The 18303-nt window shown below is 41.8% G+C and overlaps 1 protein-coding gene across 2 annotated transcripts in view; it reads right to left on the reverse strand.

Moving 5' to 3' along the window:
* Positions 1-16630, reverse strand: part of HLF (HLF transcription factor, PAR bZIP family member) — a 36867-nt gene extending 20237 nt beyond the window's left edge. The window contains exons 1-2 of one of the 2 annotated variants that reach the window (XM_033002452.2): positions 16281-16630; positions 14492-14827 (exon numbers count right to left, since the gene is read on the reverse strand). In XM_033002452.2, the coding sequence (XP_032858343.2) occupies positions 14492-14827; positions 16281-16386 (442 nt within the window). In that variant the 5' untranslated portion in view covers positions 16387-16630. The remainder of the gene's footprint in view (positions 1-14491; positions 14828-16280) is intronic. The other variant, XM_033002453.2, reaches the window with a different exon arrangement.
* Positions 16631-18303: the final 1673 nt, after the last annotated feature.

The raw sequence follows: 18303 nt of genomic DNA on the forward strand, positions 1-18303 counted from the left end.
TTCGGTAGGACTCATAGCTAACAACTGGCATGCTCCAGATTTATGCTGGAAATTGCATGTTTCTGCCCATTTGAGGGATACCTGCTAACACAGAGATCAGTATTTGTAAGATCAGAGGTCCCTTCTAACCCTCTCCCTTTCTACTGCTGTTATTTCATCATTGTGAACATCCACAATTACTGAAGCTTGGGGAAGAACGGGTTAAACTTAGCAAAGCAAAAACAAGCAAGAGAAACACCTTTCCTCTTTCTGCTTAACTGGATAATTGGTTAGCAGGAACCTGCTTGATGAGTTTCAGCAGCTCCTAGAGATCAGGCAAGGCTGTTTCTGAGAGCAGCTAAAGCTGCCAACTGTATAAACATCTTGAAGCCAACCAACGAGGTACCCCCTTGCTAAGGTTGTTTTTTTGACAGCTAAAATTTCCAGAAGGCAATGAAGCAGGCTGTATAGCAAAAATCAATCCAAACCCAGTAAGATTAGGGAAGTGAACTATTTTAGGCAGAATATTTTATAGATGTTATATACATAAAATTGTCTTATGGTCAGAATAAATAGATGATTTAAAAAAAATGTTCAAGTGAATGAAGAAAGATTAAGTAATTCTCACTGCAATGGAGAGAGCGTAACAGTAAGGTTCAAATGAATGAATAACAGGTTCTGTCCTAGTAATTTAAGGGGCTATGAAATTCCAGTCCTGAAGGCTCATGTGACAAATCAAAGGGCTTCACTGGATCTGTACAATCCTCTGGGCTTATTACTTGATACCATTTATCTATAATGCAAAGATTTTACTCAAGTAATTAGTGATTTTGAATCCAGTTGACTAAAAAGAAAGTACACAAAGGTTGATTTTTCACATAGGGTTGATATATATGAGGGCTCACATATATGAGCAAGCATATGAGTTTAAAAAACAAAACCAAACCTTGGTAAAATCATACTGTAAGTTCAAATGAGTCACAACTGTATAATCACCAAAGCAGCACCTATAGCAATCGGTGTAAAATATTGGAAAAGATTTACTTAGAACCCTCCATATTGTCACCTTCATTTCTATTTAGTCACCTTGATATTTCAATTAACTAAACCCCACAACTGATAAGTGGACATCTATACATGCCGAGTTTTAACACCGAGAACCAAGCTCTCCATTCCTGAAGCTCTGTCAGCCGACAGCAGCCAAGAGTCTCACCACTGGACTCTTTCTCCCAGGTTCTCTTCCTGCTGTGGATGCAGGAAAGACTAAGAGAAAGCAACTGTGAATTTATATCCTGAAGAACAAGGTACAGATTTGGGGAAAAGTATTTAATCTTTTGCCAGTATTGATCTGCTCAGACACAGCTCAAAGTGTCTGACAGAGTTACCATAAAAACTGACTTCCAGGCTCAGTACTGTCCATATAAAACAAACCAACTAAACCCCCCCACATTTCAAGAGAAACATCCCTTCAAAAAATAACAGGAACTGCTTCTCAAACACTACTGCTTGCAATCATGTTTTGTACCCCCTCACCAAGCGTTATGTCTTTTTGTACTATTTTTTCTTACAAGGGTGCCCTCAGAGATGTTGGGGTTTCAAACCGAGCCAACTTTCCAAAACACGCTGTATTTTGAAAAGCCCATTTTTGTTTCACAGAGAAATAAATGAGTTTGCATCATAAAGCCTTTATCCCCCCAAACCCAAAGCCTCCCATACAGTTAAAAATCAAATCCAGCTTTATTTTCCTGCATGAGTCAGGCTGCATACAAACAGCTTCAGAGGAAGGCAAGCTTGGTGGGGGGACAGCAGAACTGAAGTAGAAGTCCAGAGAGGGATACTTGCTCTTCTAACAGCACACTCCTATTTTCCCAAGACATTTGCTAATATTTTCATTTTAAAACTAGAGGAAAGCCACCCCCTTCCCCCCAGAAGAAGTTTTAAATATTATAAAGACACACAAGGACACACTTTATTATTTTAACAATTATTGCTATTTTCAGAGCTCCAGCACAGCTACTTCCTTCCATAACTGGACTTCAATCAAACCCTAGTGAGGCTTTTGATCTTGGAAAGAGTAACAACATAGCTCTGTTATCGGCACATAGGGGGCAAAGAGTAGGACGTCCAGAATTTTTCAATAAAAGAAAGTTAATTGCTTTGACTTATATTTATCAAAGGTCACAGCTACAAGTTCTGAGCGCACATACATAACGGTGCACACTGAGAAATCTTGCATAGACTGGCCAAAGTAAGTGTTGGGATTATACTATCTGTGTGTGTGTGCATTAAAAAAAAAAAAAAAAAAAAAAAAAAAAAAAAAAAAGGAAAAAGCAGCAAAACAATGCTAGATTACTATCCAAATATACCCCAGTGGATGTCCTGCCAAACAGCAAATATGTGGCTCTAAGCTCCAAACTGAAATAAAAGCTTGGCCATAAGCCCAGAGCTTCACTGTATTTTGCTCAGCTAGCCACAGTCTGGCAGAACAGAGTGAACACATTCTCAGCCACGTGATGAAGCAGCCCGTCGGGCCAAGCTGATTTCCTTGTGTTGGTTAAATGTGATCTTCAGACTGTACACACCAGCGGCTTTGGGAAAACGTGAGAAAGTGGGAAACAACAAGACACTGGCTATAAGCTGAAGGGCAGCAAAAAATTACCTAAATTTATGTAAATGCTAGTGTTGCCAGTGCTGTATTTAACCAGGTGTTAACTAGCCTCATAGGGCTGAGCACATTGGGCAGTGGTGCTGAGCACCATTTTGACAGGAGTCACACACCATCAGCTCCTTCAAGGATGCAGACCCTGAAAGGACCTGATTTGGAAAAGGCACTGTAAATTCTTAATTTCAGAAGATTATAAGAGCTTCCCATCAGTGGCTCAAAAATGCAAAAGACTGAATGACTTCCAATTCCATACTCAGGAGAATCAGAGGTACTTAGGCCTCTCAGGATGTGGCCCGGTACAGGAAGAGTATGAATTTGACGGTGGTATACATCCCATATGGTTCAGATTCTGGTGACAGTACTTAAAATAGCCACCAAGTAGCACTACTGAACACAGAGAAACATTCATGGAGTGAGACAGAACTCAGCTCAAGGATTCAATTGAAAAAAACAGACAGGGTCTATCAGGAAAAAAGCTGCCCTGACTGTAAGGTATTATATTTTGATAGTAGTGATAATAATGTTTTTAAATAACTGACTTAGGAAGAGCCAAACAGCACCCCTGACCAGCATCAAAGATGCATGTGACTTGTGAGAGCGTGTTACATATGGAAGCAGAAAAGCCCCCAAACACAAGACCTCAGATGTACATCCCTGCTGCAGATAAGAGCAACTCAGATAAAACAGTCATGGGAGTACCTAAGAAAAGTGAGATATGTTTACTTTCTAGCAGAAATAAATTGATAACCTAGACACGTGCAGCAGCTGGTGAAATCTGAGACACACATAAACTGACAATTACACCTCCAGTTCTTTCCTTCTATTTGGCTAATGATTTCTTTTCACGTGTTCAGAACAGCTCCCAGACAGAGACTACCACAATTTTCAGCAATAACTTCAATCACGTCGCATTGAGAAAATTGAACAGGTAAGAGTTTGGAAAAGTGTTTCTTAAACCTGGTGATGAGTCCAGTCCAACAGAAAGATCAGCCTTTCTGAGAGCAGCCACGTGATTATGGATGCATGAACATCAGGTCTTTGAATATGGACAATGCATGCCCTGATTTTTTTTAAGTGACAAGACACCAACAGCTTAGATGTTTTTAAGCAGATGCCCAAATTGCAGCTGTCCAACATCTGTAACTGAAGGCTTGTGGTTTAACGTTCTCAAAAGGTGGATATGCAGGTTAACTTTAAATATGCTGCACTCTTTCCTAATTCTCTCATTAAAGTATATAGCTGAGCGATGCAAGTGTTCACAAAATCAGACTCCTGCTCCATTTTATTCAACTCGTGTTGCTCTCAAAAAATGGTTCAATCACCAGATATTACTTACCGCTTCAGAAAGCCCTTCACCTAACAAGCAAGCCCCATTGTTTTTTGCCTATGTGAATTAAGAGTAAGGCATTGTAACAAGATATGGCTGAGGAACATGACACCATCTTGATATCTGACTTATTAAAGTTATCTGTTACTTATGCTCTTCCCTTCCCAGAGAAATAATCTTCACTACAGGCAGGAGAATTAATTCCTCAGTTTTCAATGCACATGTACTGATACAGAAGGCAGGCTCCAAGACAGTTGGTGACAAAGGCCATACTATGGTTAGTCCCTTGTGACTAACCTGCTTGGGTAGCTGTGGTCCCCAGAGAAGTCTGAAAAGCGAGAGTGGAACTTAAGTAACAGTGCCTTAAGGTATTCGTAGTTTCACTCCCCAAAGCCTGCACATATTTTACTAGCCCTCAGAGCAGCGATCATCCAGCTCATCTGCTCTGACTCTTGCTGCCTTTCTTTAGCTGTCTAGTTGCAGTCAGTCATTACTCCACCCTCACTCTGCACTAAGCAAAGAGAACTGGGCTACTCCATGGGGGTAGCCCAGCATATAAAACAGATACACCAAATAAAATAATTTCAGGATGTATGTCACACACACACAAAAAAAAGAAAAAACAAAAAAAAATTGAACAAATATCTACTGCTGTGACAATTTCTTTGACATCGATATGCTGCTGTGGTGTACTTCAAACAGTGAGCTCAGCCAAACAACAGTGAGCTCAGCACTTGCAGTTATTTCAGATCCGTATCTCATTTTTTACTCTTCCAAAGATAAGCTCAAGGCAATGTCTTAGACACAGTTTAAAAATTAAAAATATGTAGAGAAAAAAAAATTGCAACATTTCCTAGTAAACTTTCTCCAACTTAATCCTGAGAAAGCAGGAAGAAACTCCAGTGTCTTTTTTTTTTTTTTTTTTTTTTTAAAGCTGCATGAAATGACACTTCATATAATGTACTGCACAGCCAGACCAAAGGGGCTTTCAGGCCTCAGATGAATGCTACCTTACCACAAAGGGTATCAAAATGTCTTGATGCTCTGCTGGAAACAGAACATAGGAACGTAGAGAGGTTCTAACAAATCTGTGAATGCCCCAACAAGTATGTGCGTTCAGGGGTAGAGGGAATGGGACGCTAAGGGAGCAGGGGAGTCCACCCAGCAGCGCTGCATTATACTGTGAGCGTGTTGTGTCATTACAGCTTTATCCCGACACACCCATATTTACAGCACACAATGTACTGTACAATTCACAATGCCAAGAAACTCAACATATCTAATCTGGCAGAAAAACAAAGTCATATCAGGTTAATCCAATTCTTAAATTGCACAACTTTGAAAAGCCAATAGGAAAACAAATCTTCCACTAGCTTGTGTTCCCCCTAGTCCTCCTCCCAACACATACTCTGCCACGACCTACTTTTCCTCTTTGATCCCTCAACATTTTTAGCCTACTCTCCCCTGTTTCTCATTCACTTCTAACCTACCTCCACCCTAGACCCTGGTGGCAGAGTGGAAAGTTACACTGATTAGAGGAAGCTGTAAAAGGCAGCTTTGTGCGCAGTGCCCCAGCCAAAACGCACTGCAAAGAATGAATGGCAAGAGGCATACACAAGGTCACTTGGACACCTGCCGGCATGTGATACTGCAATAATTGTGATAAGATAACAGGCCTTAAATTTTAAGTTGGGTTCTGCAAGGTAAGTTTCAAACAGGACAGTGGAGCTGGGGTGCTTTTGCTGCAGAAGAGGAACAGGATATAGCAAGGTTGCATAGAAGTTCAGAAAATTTTTAGGTAAAGTAATTGTCACTTTGGTGACGAACAAGATCATTCCATTGCCTGGGTTCAGCACTTTCAAGCTCTTGCCTACAAATCTTACAACTGGTTTTCTAACTTCTCCTTTTAAATGAAACCTTAGAGTCTCATATAAACACAAGACTCCAGGAGTTGAGGATTTCAAAGAAAGAGTAATGGTGGAAAAAGGTTTATGACCCATCCCTCAACACACACTAAACCAATTAAACCTGGTTTCTTGCAGATTCATCTCTCAAAGTGAACTGATATCTCATGACGTCTAAAAGGAAGGGTGTCAGCTTTCCCAGAAGCATTTCACACCGCTCAGGTATTTTTAAGGTCTTATGTAAATTTTCTGATGTAGAAAATGTACATTTACATTACAGCTCTTCCTGCTCCATGACGTATTCCCACCCTATCCACTCACCTACTTCCATGAAATTTTAGGAATGTAATTCTTCTTTCCGAATCACAACTTTCTTGCCTCATTTGGTTAAAATCAGCCAATATACTCAAAAATCATGAAGCAGGAACATGCAAGAGGCCACACATACCTAGCATGACTGGATATAGTTTGTTTTCATTACAAACCAGGAAAAAAAAAAAATACCCCAATGCTTATCTATGACAGCAAGCACCAGAGCTGCAAGAGTTACATACAAAAAATGGCCAAATGCCCCATGCTGTAATGAGAGGCCGCAGCTGCAGGGATTACAGACGTCAGTAACATCTATATTTCCACTATGCAGCACAAAGAAAGCGGGAACAGTGGTATGTCTGATTGCTGCAGGGTCCATCAAATTAAGTCAGTTTAACCCTCTCTGTTTTGATGAGGAACAGGATTTGGTTTTGAGTGCTTAGTCCCTACTAAGCATTAGAAGCTAAACACACGGCTGTTTTTTAAGCAGACTTCTTGCTGGAGTAGGACTCATTTCCAAATGTTGAAATGGCAAGTTTGTAAAAACGACTACATTGTTTTAGGCCACCTCCTCTGTTTCAATGAAGCCCTCTCACTTTGAACCTGGGTTTTATATTCTGCAGACTGCAGTAATGCACTCTTCTACAAGAAGCCTTAGTGCTATTCTTTCAGTAATCTCGCTATGATAAAAATACTGATTGCTCTGTCAAACAGAGTTCTGCAGGAGTATTTTGTGTTTAGAAGTTTCACATTATTGTCCCTTCAGTTTTTCAAAATGCAATCTACAGTTTCCTTCCTCACCTCCTCAGAATCTGAAGTTATAAGCAGTTATTAATGGGGTAGCATTTAATTTCTCTTTTGAGTGTTTCCATCTGTATCACAATTGCTAAATTACCAGGTTACCTCAAACACAGCAATGTCCACATGCAAGAATTACATGGGGACCCTTGCAAGCGGTTTAAAAAAATTTAAGATCCAATCACTGCCAGACAAAGTAATGGATCTTACTATGGACGGAGAACCCTGTTCATTCATTTGTTTATTAAATTTGGGAGTACCAACCAGTTCTGTAATGAATTACTTAATCTTTGACCTATTGTCCACAGTCATGTTCCAGAACAAAGAATTTATAGCAAGCTGAGCTCCCTAAGGCTAATTGGAAAAGAACTTTTTTTTTTTTAAATCATTCTCCATCCTCAACAAATCTTTTACAAACTATGCATTTTTGCCTCTCTCCTTATACACCTACGTATCTAAGGATGACATTTTGTTACAGATGAGTTACTGCTGTAGTTCATTCTAGCATCTGCTTGTAGTAAATGCACACTAATACATTGATCTCTGGGTTCCTGTCAAGTTTTGTTTCGGTAATGATCTAGATCTGTGTTCCACTTAATAAGAACCTGAGTTTTCTAGGTCTTTCATGCAATTTGGATTTTTTATTTTCTCTTACAAACGGCCATACACCAAAACACAAGCAAAGAGCTTCAAGATCCTCAATGTCTGTTTTCATTAAACGGCAAATAATATGAACAAGAGAATACTACCAGTAAGATGAAGAGCTAAAGCTGTTTCTCTGAAAGTTTAAGCACAAGAACCCTGAAGCAAGAGCGCGCCACATCAGAAAAGCTAAGCAATGATCTTGGATGGTGTACAATGAAAATCTGGGCCACATTTAGTTCTGGCAAGACTTAGTTTAGAGAATGGGACAGGAAAGCAGAACTGTACAACAGCTTCAAGTGTGTCAGAAATGTGAGAGGTTGAACAAAAACTTGTATTTGTTTAGAACCTGATGGATAGCACCTCAGTTATGCAAAGCTGAAGTGCTGTGAAGAGTCCTAGCAGAAAAGAAAAAAGGAAAAAAAAAAAGAGAAAGAAAGAACAACAAAAAAATGTTGCAACACCTGCTGCCTTACCTGCCTGTGTTAGCTCTCCTCACATTAGCTCCAAAGCTCTCAGGACAACAATCAGCTTTGTGATAAACAGACAGCTTCTTTAATGTTATTTGTTCATTTGAAAAAAAGTATACAAGCTACAAAAATCTGTTTGTCATGCACTCATTTTGACACAGTCATGCATTTTACATTAATTTGCTATACTAACTCATTATGTATAACTTATTCCAGTAAATGGAGTAGATTTGAGGTTTAAGTAAATGTTTTTTTTCAGAGCCTTCATTATCTACTTAATGTAGAAGACATCAAACCAGTTTTTCTCAAACATAACTGCTGAAATACTCTTTTCTGATCATCATAGTCTTCTGTGGAATTCAGACAAAATATTGAAAATATATTTTATTTGTTATGAAAGTAAGACTTCAAAAAAAAAGAAAACTTAAGATCATGTTTGTATGCTATAAAAACTAAACAGCTCCATAGTATACTGCCACCCAACCAAGTTTCTGATTTCATAATGCTCTAAAGTCCTCTTTACTGATGGTGACTATGTCCTTTCATCCTGAGAAAACTTCATGGGTGCACCAAGAGTTCTTACTGCCCCCTGCCCCTTAAAAAAAAATAATAATCCAGAAAGATGAATGACAAGAGAGTGAATGGTGACATTTTGCTGCTCCACCTAGGAGTTGAAGGAGAGCAGTCAACAAGCTGCTTGCCTGCTGAGCAATACTTAAATCAGAAAGACCACATGAGGAGTAAAGTACTCATTGCTGAGATTAATTGGGCAGAATCTGGCCACTGCTAGCTCCCACAATTGCCAATTTGCTGTCATATAAATATGCAGAGGCAGAGATTGAACAATTTAATGTGTTTCCTAGTAGCTTCATCTAATCAGATAATGTCATCTTTGTATACATCTCCTGATGAGGTTTTCTCTCAACTATAACATATTGTTTTATGAAAGACTTCAGGCTGTACTCGCTTCTTTAAAAAAAAAATCCAATCACTGCACTAGAGAATCATTCAATCAAACACTCTCCAGTACACTAGGAGATGGGAAGCAAGGCTCCAAGAAAGACACCGCGCTTTTTCTAGGTTATTGCAACAAGTTCAACACTTAGACATCCTTGAAATGACTTTCTAAGGGGACAAAACCCCCTACTTGTTCCCTATGCGTATCTTCTTCCTAGCACTGGCTAGCCATTACTTGCCTAAGTAGCTCTATCTGTTTGAAAAGCACTATTTGATGAGAACTGAAGCATCAGGCCGGGTATATTTTAAAAGTATAGCATAAACCCCAAGATGTTTCATGCTGTTTACTGTTTGAACTCTGAATTAACCTCAAGTTCTTTCATGCAGTCAAGCAATTATTTAACCAATAATCAACATTTAACAGTGAATATTAAAATTAGATCTCTTGAAGGAGACACAGTGTTCTTGCTTCTAGCATTAACAAGGCTTGTGCGTTCAGCAATTTTTCCCTGTTATCATGTGACAGGCTATTTTTAATATTTGCCTGAATATATTTGGCATCTTCCTTTGATCCAGAAGCAGTTTTGTGAGGCTTGTCTGCATATTGCATTTCCCTTGCCATAGCAGTCCAGAGCAGAGCTTTTTCATTTCACTGCAATTTCGGCATTGGCTGGTTATGGCAGGAGCACACAACCATGCGTGCGTGCCTGCTGCTCTAGAAAAAGCCATGCTGAGCAGGCTGCACAGGGGACTGCCACGTGCCTAAAGCACATGGTCATGCAGGCAACAGCCATCCAGAGTCTCACGTGAGAGTCAATGTGAAGAGCAGCTCTGGGTAGCAGCCTGCCTGACGCTTTAGCCGGTCATTCCCATGCTGTCACGTGGGAGACCAAAGGTCAGGAAACTCCCAGCTCCTCTTGGTGCTGGAGGTAGAGTCCTTCAACTAAGAGAGGGGGCTCACGTTGTAGCTCATGCAACACCTAGTAACTGCTTGTAAACAATGATTAAAGCTTAGGAGAGGATTCCACATCCAAGCTGGCTGCTGGGAACACTGCCCTTCACACTACAAAGGCTGTGCTGGAAGAGGAGGTCACATTAAGAAACACAGGGGAAGGAAGACTGCAATAAAGGGAGTGTTGCACACACACCCTTTTGTGGGCTGCTCCCTTCACCAAGTCATCCCCAATATGCAGCTGAGAGGCTGGATGGAGCAAGAACAAACCTCTCCCAGCTGGCTGCTGTGCCACACAAAGAAGAGTTAAAGGAAAGTGCCAAAACCCACCCAATCACACCTCATGTCAATCATAACAGTTCAGTATCTACGTAAGAAGCAAAAGGTAATGAATACTGCACTCTACATGAGATCTCTCAGCTGAGTAAGTAAAACCTATAATAAAATCTGTGTTCTTGAGGGGCCGAGAGGGTGTGTGGAAGGTATAACTACACATCACATGGAAACAGTTTTCAGCTTTTTGATTAATCTACCGCTAGATTTCTATTTTTTTTTAATTTAAACTGGAAGTGAAGACTTGCAGATATTGCACATCAGTGTATTTCTGCAGCAGATTATAAAGCTTTTCTTTTTTTCTTTCCTTAAATAATCTTTGGCAGATCCTTTGCAAGTAGCCTAAAGCACCCAGCCATCCAGGCAACACAGACTGAAAACCACTGTCAGAGGAATGTAAGAAAAGAGGGAATTTTTTCAAAACCTCCAACAGCCCTATCCTTGAGGAGCAGGGTAGTAACAGAACATGAGCTATCATCAGCAGCATCCCTGTGGCATAGCCTTACATTCAAAGATTTGATGGCAAACAGAATTCAGATTTAAACCGCAAAATCCCCAAACCCTTCTAATTAGGGTCTTCCACCAGACTTAGCTGACGCGTCTGAACTCCAATTCACTCCCTTCAAACCCTTTACAGTAGTAATCCCACTCACCCAAATAAGGGCTACACAGGAAAAAGAACCAGGTAAAAAGCAACCACCAACGAGTTACCTGCAAAACACGAACCTCCCTCTACACACAAACAGCTACAAATACTCCGAATTTCCTTAAAGGACTCTGCAGTTAAATGGAGATTTACATTCCACCAAAAAATTGGCAGAAGACAACACAAGGTGTGCAACACATGAAGAACGACAAAAATATATTTGCAGTTAACAGGTCACTTTAAAAGCTAGGTTTATAAGATATGTGCTCCTGAGGTAGACTACAGATTTCAACCAACCAACCAGCATCCAATAGAGAGAAAAGATAAGTTTTAAATGCATCTACAGGTTACAATGAAGGGTGGTCTGCAACACTAAAATAAATCAAAATACTATTGTTTACTAACAAAATCAGTACTGTGAAAAAGGAATACATCAAATTCCACTCTTGCAACAGCCATTACCCTGTGTCCCTTCTCTTCAAAAGAAAACCAGTATTTGCTGTATGTGCATTCCCTGAACAGAAATTTATGGGAAAGCAGGTGCTTGCTGTATTTTTTGATAGAGTCCAGAGAAAAGATGATAAACTCATGAACATAAACATTTTTCCGTCGACCAGACAATCTGAGCTGAAAATACCGAATTAAGTTAAATTTATAAGGAACCTTCTTTTTTAAAGGTAAAACAAAACAAAATAAACCCAAAAAAAACCCCAAACATCAGTGAGAATTTTTGTAACGTCATGTTTACAGTCAGGATCAGCTCAGCTTTGCTGAGCCTGATGACACTTTGCAGTGACTGCCAATGCAGATTTCCAGATCTCTTCCAGAGATGGTAAAAAATACATATTTGGGCAATACCATCAGCTTCTAAAGACAGATAAGGCTTGTATTTCAACACAGGCACAAAATTAAATCTTCTTGTGCCACTGTTCTGCAGACCCTCTGCGTCTGAGGTACACCGTGTACCTACATGAGTCACATTTGGTGTTCCATGTGCATGTGTACATCCTCCCCCATACGCAGTACATGCAGGTATAGGAGTTTTTGAGCAACTGCACGTGATACACTGATGCTAAATGCTGCGGAGCCATTTAACATAGGGACATAAGCAGTACAGCATTTCACCCTTCCTTCAGCCGGAGTCCACACACTCAAAACAGGCTTCCATTATAAGACAAAATTCAGAGGACAACAATTGAATATTTTTGGGAGAATTGCTATCACCTTAAAAATTCAGTTTTCCTATAAACAGTAGGATGACATAGAATTAGTTTTTATTGAAACTGTATATGGTACTATTTGTTCTTCGGTTTATTACAATAATACAAATCACAACAGCCATGTATACAGTAACTGTAGCTCACACCAATTAAAAAAAATCTTTCTTCATGTGACAGTTTAGAAAATGTATTTTAGAAGTCTTAAGATATATTAACCAAAAGGCTCCATCATAATGATTTTAACATTTACCTCCAGACTAACTTACATATTTCAAAGCAGCACATTTCCCTTGGCACTTTTATGACAACCTTAAATGCTTATTTTTACTTTTACTAAAAATCTGATTTTGAGAATACATACTGTCCTATTTTAAAACTTGCTCAAATGCTAAACTCTAAGATGACCTCTTCAAAACAGATTGTCAGAATAAGATTTTTACACAACATAATAAAAATTTCAATCACCTGATGGTAAACCAGATTAAAGTTCATAGTACCTATCTGTAAAGGGAGTGGGAGGTTAGGGAAGGAAGAAAATATTATTTTAAGAAGTGGACTGAGCTCCCTTTTAAGAAACACGTTTAACAAAAATATTACATTATTCTTAAGGCAAGATGGCGAAGGAGAAAAATACCTGCAAATTTAGACATTTAATCCTTCCCTAAGAGATGTGACTTCTTTTACAACAGTAAAAAGTGTACAGAGTTTCTAGTGAGAAAAGTTTGTAACCCTGAGCTTCAAATGGCTGGGGAAAAACTCAAAAAAAAAAAAAAAAAAAAATCAATGAGTTGAAAAGTCATGTGGACAGCTGATTACAAATAAATTCTGACAGGTGATCATTAAAAGCCTGGCTCATAACCAGGCTCCTTTGAAAAAAAAGGACAGATTATTTGCTTTTAATTTTATGGGTGCATATGTGACAGAAAATGGTAGCATATACACACTATTTTTAAAAACTGGCTCAGAAAAAGCAAGGGTATTTTATATTCTGCTCTTGCCAACTCCAAATGTATTTTAACTTTGGAAATCCGTTTAAGTTATTAGTTAACTATGAAATGACTTGAAAATTAAATACAAAACAAAGTCAAATCCACATAAAGTAGAAGAAAATGAAACACATGACTAAACACACACATCTGACTTGGGGCCAACAAGTCTGTTGACAGGTTTGGGGTATTTTGGGGTGCATTACATTTCTTTTTAATGAGAAAGGAATGTTGCAGACTTGTAAGACTTTTCTATTTCATCCTGCTCTACAACTTTTGTCCTTCTATTTATTTATTTTGCCTCCTTATCAGATGTTTCTGACAATGACTTCGCACACTGAGCATGGCAAATGATCAAGCAGAAGGGAGAGGAGTGGTTTCCTGCTCCCAAGAGCACACTTTGCTCTAGCAAACCTTGTGTGAGCAGAAGAACACAATAAATAAGTCATTCTTGGTCTTTCTTTTTTTAATAAGAAAAAAAAGGCAAAGCACCATTTTTCCAAACGACAATGTTGACACTATTCCACTGACCATGATCTCAGCCATGCTGGTGTCAAGCCAGAGCAGTTATTCTGGATTCGTACTTGTGTCTCTAAAGAGATTATCTCAAGTGCTAATAAACTAATAGAAGACTTCCACTGACATCAAACGGGTTTGAATCATGCATTACAATCAGAAACTGGACTCCATGATGTTTTCTTTGCCTACAGCTTAAGGTGACTATAGATGTAATTTATCAACTCAGCTCAGAGTTACACTCAGTTTATGCTGATTTAAGCAAGACTATAATGCAGTTCGAGAATCTAGTTCCCGCCCCATATACTGTGACAAATTTTACTTTGTTCAATAGAGAATAGTATTATGGACAGTATTTCAAAAAGGAAGTATTGTCTTTTAAGTTTTAACTTCAAAATAGTTGCCTACTCCTGTATTCTCACATGAAGCATTGGGCAAAGGAATATTCTCTTTCACAGTAACTCACCCTGTTCATTTAACACCGTGGCATCTATGCATTACTGTTCTGTTTGTGGTCTTTTTCTTGCTAATAGCTAGGCTATCAATGAAGAAAAGAAGGCAAGTCTCCTTCAAATTCCCACAGCTTCCTTAAATTAAACAAAAAAAAAACGTGTAGGAACTTAGCAATAACTAGACCTATTATTTTTATTTGTTGGAGTGTAAGTGACTTGAATTGTATCAGCCCTCTCTAAGCTGCCTGACAACCATACAGGGAGAAGTAGTGATTTACACTGGGGAGGAGGCTCACATCAAAATCCACAGCAAGGTCTTAGGGCTGATTTACCTGGTCTGACCGGGCTCTGCATGCAGTTCTGCGACACCATGCCTGGATGGACTGAAGTAGAAGCCCTGTTGCTGAGGTCCATGACAGAAGGTGATGCTGAGGTAGCTTGCTGGAGACCTGACTGATGTGGGCTATGCTCGTGCTGGTTTGGGCTGGGTGGAATGCCATTTTCTGAGAGGAATTCTTCCAGGTCCATGTATTCCAACTGGAAAGTGTCTCCATCATATGGCAGTGTCTTGTCCCATAATGTTGGGCCCAAGAAAGCTGACTGAGGGACTGTGGTACTGGTGCTGTCATCGTCTAACTTCTTCTCTTTTTCTTTTTCTTTACCAAATGCTTAAACAAAACACATAATAAAGATATAAGAGCTGAGCAATTAAAGGATCAGCTACTACTACTTCAGTTATTTCTCTTGCACTCTCAGTTGTAAAAAAACAACACTCCCTTCATAAAAAATATCTCCTCTGATGCAATCCATTTGGTAGAGAATTGAAGGGTCATGCCAACTGAGCACCTCTCCTGGATCCAACCGTATTTTTGAGATTTTCCTCTATTTTTAGTTAACAATTCCACTGCATGCATGGCTTTGAATGTCAGGTTCAATAAGTAGTCAGACTTAAAAGCCTTTCAGGGGAAGCAAACTGGAAGATGTTATGCATTCTGTTGAGAACAGTCTTAACCTAACATCACCATAATTTATTATCCTCTCATACTTAAAAATTGAAGCCCCAGTCTTGCTAGCCCTTACACAAGGAAAGTAGTCCTAAAATTCAGTACTCAACATTGCTGTAAGCTAGGAACTTGCAACAACAGTGCAGTCTGACAGAATATGTATTCTGACATGCAGAAGAGCAAATGAAAATTTCAAAGGTAGAAGCAAAGCAAAAAGAGAAGTTAAAATGATGCTTCCTACTCATTCCTACAATATCCACTGATTTCAATGTACATTTTTGAAGGGAAACACCTATTTCCCTGTAAGATTTGCAAGAATCTGAACCAATAAAGCTTCCTGTCAACTACCATGCCTTCTTAGCATTTTCTTTTTAACCACACGCAACAACACCCGTGAAATCGTGCGAGTCGCTTTGCATTACGACTCAGAAAGTTAAGGACACAAAAAACCTTGGCTGTGCAAGACCTTTCACAGCTTTTTAACGTGCATTTGCTTCGTTAAAAATGTAACGTGCAATTATGTCTGCACTTCCTCGGCTTTCCAGAAAAGTTTAAACTTTCTACCGTCAAAGCGCCTTTCAGTCATACGGGGCCAGGTTTCACGGAGGGTGGTTTTTAAGCGGCGGGCGGGCGGGAGCAGCTGGCCGCCCCGAGGGGAGGCTCTGGCGGAGCCTCGGCGCAGGCCAGGGGGGCTCCACACCGCCCCCCTGCGCGCCCCCCCACCCGCTCTCTCTACCCAACACTTCGCCCGAGGCAAACCGAGCCCTTTAATTTATTTTTTTTTTTGCGGGCAGCCGGAGCCGTCCCCGCTGTAGCTCCGCAAAAGCGATGGAAAAACCGAGCGCCTTCCGTTAGGTCAGGCCGACTGAACCCATCGCTTACCGCCTAATGCCCTTACCGAAATCATCCCATTACTTAATCGCCTTGGGGGAGTCAAAGGGGGGGGGGGGGGGGGGGGAAAGGGAAAGCAAAGCAGCGGTCCCTGATGTGGCGGCAGGGTGGGGGCCGCCATTTCGGGGCGCCTGCCCTCACCGGGCCGGGCTGTAAGGGGGGTCTCGGGGGGGCAGAGCCGGCCCCGCGGGGCCGAGGGAACGAGGGCTGCCCGGGGAAGCCTCACCGTCTTCGTGAGCGAGCGGCAGCTTGAGCGGGTTTTCCAGCAGGGACTTCAGCACCCCGTAGGTGGGAGGTAGGAAGGTGGGGTTCAGCGGGAGCGGCCGCGACATGGTGGGCTTTCCCTCGGGGCAGCTGCGCGGCAGCGGTTCCTTCCCCTTCCTCTCGCGGCGCCGCTACGGAGTGCGGTGCAAAGGGCGCGGAGCCGAGCCCGGCTCTGAGGGGCACCTGGAGGCCGCCGGAGCAGGGGAGCGGGAAAGGCCCCACCGCCGCGCAGCTGCAGCTCCACCGCCACCCGCGCCGCTCCCGCCGCCCGCTCTGCGCTGCGCGCCCCGGCCGCGCGCCCATGTGCAGTCGCTGCCGGCGCTGACGTCAGGCGCGGCGCGGCACCGCCATTGGCGTAGGGGCGCGGTGGACAGCCCCGCTCCCCCGCCCCCCCTCCGCCACCGGCACGCGCGGCGGCCGTTACCCGCGGCGGGACGGGGACAGCGCGGGGGGGGGGGGGGGGGGGGCTTGGGGGAGGGCGGCAGGGAGCGCGGCCGCTCCGCTCCCCCAGGTCCGCGGGGAGCCGTCTCCCCGGTAACCGGGAGGAATGTTAATGAGTTTGCATGTTTGACCTCGCTCGGTGCATCCGAGCGTGAGGGCAGCGGGGAGCGCGGCGGCACCCCTGAGGGGAGCGGGGCGGGCGGGCACCCCCGCCGCCTTGGCCTGAGGGCTCCGGGCCGTGCCCAGCCCCGCGGGCTGAGGGCGGCTGTGGGGGACGCGGCGGGGGAGCCTGCCTTGCCGCCCCGGAGACGAGGCGGGTGGTATTTTTATCCATTTCTAAGGGAACCGGTTCTTGGGCTTGTGAGCGTTCAGTTTCGGAGCCGCACAGATTTTCCATACATCTCATTTCCGTAAGCAGATGCCAAGATAAACCAGGGCGAGAGAGCTGTCACCACTAGCAGGGTTCCCACTATCTTGTCCTAATTGTGTCGGAAGGGGCTTTCCTTCCTACTTGCTAAAATACTCGTTGCAAGTATGGTTGACTTTCTATCTGCTTAGGCCTTCAGCTGCCTTCTCGGGAGCTGAGCTCTATGCACATAGGCTTTTCAAGACCTGCAGTCTCTCTGGAGTAACTTCCACCCTTTGCTGCTTGCAGGCATTTGTATTCCCTTGCCATTTTTGGATGGCATTTTGCAAAGTTTTACCATCTGCATTTATTTCTTAATCTTTCTTCAAAAGTCCATTCTTTCACCATTAAGCAATAAATAATCATAAGCAAATAAAGATAAATCATGTGCATAAACTTTTAGTTGGATTGCCCAGCATTTAGAAATGAAAGCTGTCTGAGGAACAAAGTCTGCCTTGAACAGTTACGTTCTCTTATGTATCTGCCTGTGATTAATGTGCACTGACTAGTATTTAGACAAATTGGACTAAACCAAGCAACTCATCAAAGTCCAAAATACATTTAAATCAGTAAAATTGCACTGGCTCAGTCAAAACCTGAAGACTGGCAACTGTAACCATCAGGCCCTTCAGAACCAGAGACAGCGTAATATTGACATATTTATGGTAGGGCTGTGCAGGGGTTATGGAAGAACCTTCAAATGCCACCGAGGCAGCACGGCTCACGACTGGGGGGCTTCAGGCAGGAATGTGATAGTGGCAGCACAGTAGTTTTTAAGTCACCTAACCAGAAATAAGCACTAGATTATGAAATGATTGTACACATACCAACATTGCCTCAGACGGCCAAATTGCTAGTTACTGGAAACCTTTAATTACAGAGGTACAGAGTGAGTGACAGAAAGATTAGGGCAATGATTGGCAATTCGTATGCAGATGTGGTACAGAATGTTTTTCTATGCAGTATAAAGAAAAATACCTTTAGGAGATCTGGTAAGCAATGAAGTAGACTAAACAGAAGATGTAAAAGTGATGGGGATACTGGGGAATATCTGTAAGAAACAAGATTAGTTAGGGATGTAATGAAAGCTCAACTTAAGCAGAACTACTTACCTTTTTATGGTTATTGACCATTACAG

Source organism: Tyto alba, unplaced genomic scaffold (assembly GCF_018691265.1).
Source record: "Tyto alba isolate M040663 unplaced genomic scaffold, T.alba_DEE_v4.0 Super-Scaffold_39, whole genome shotgun sequence".
NCBI lineage: Eukaryota > Metazoa > Chordata > Aves > Strigiformes > Tytonidae > Tyto > Tyto alba.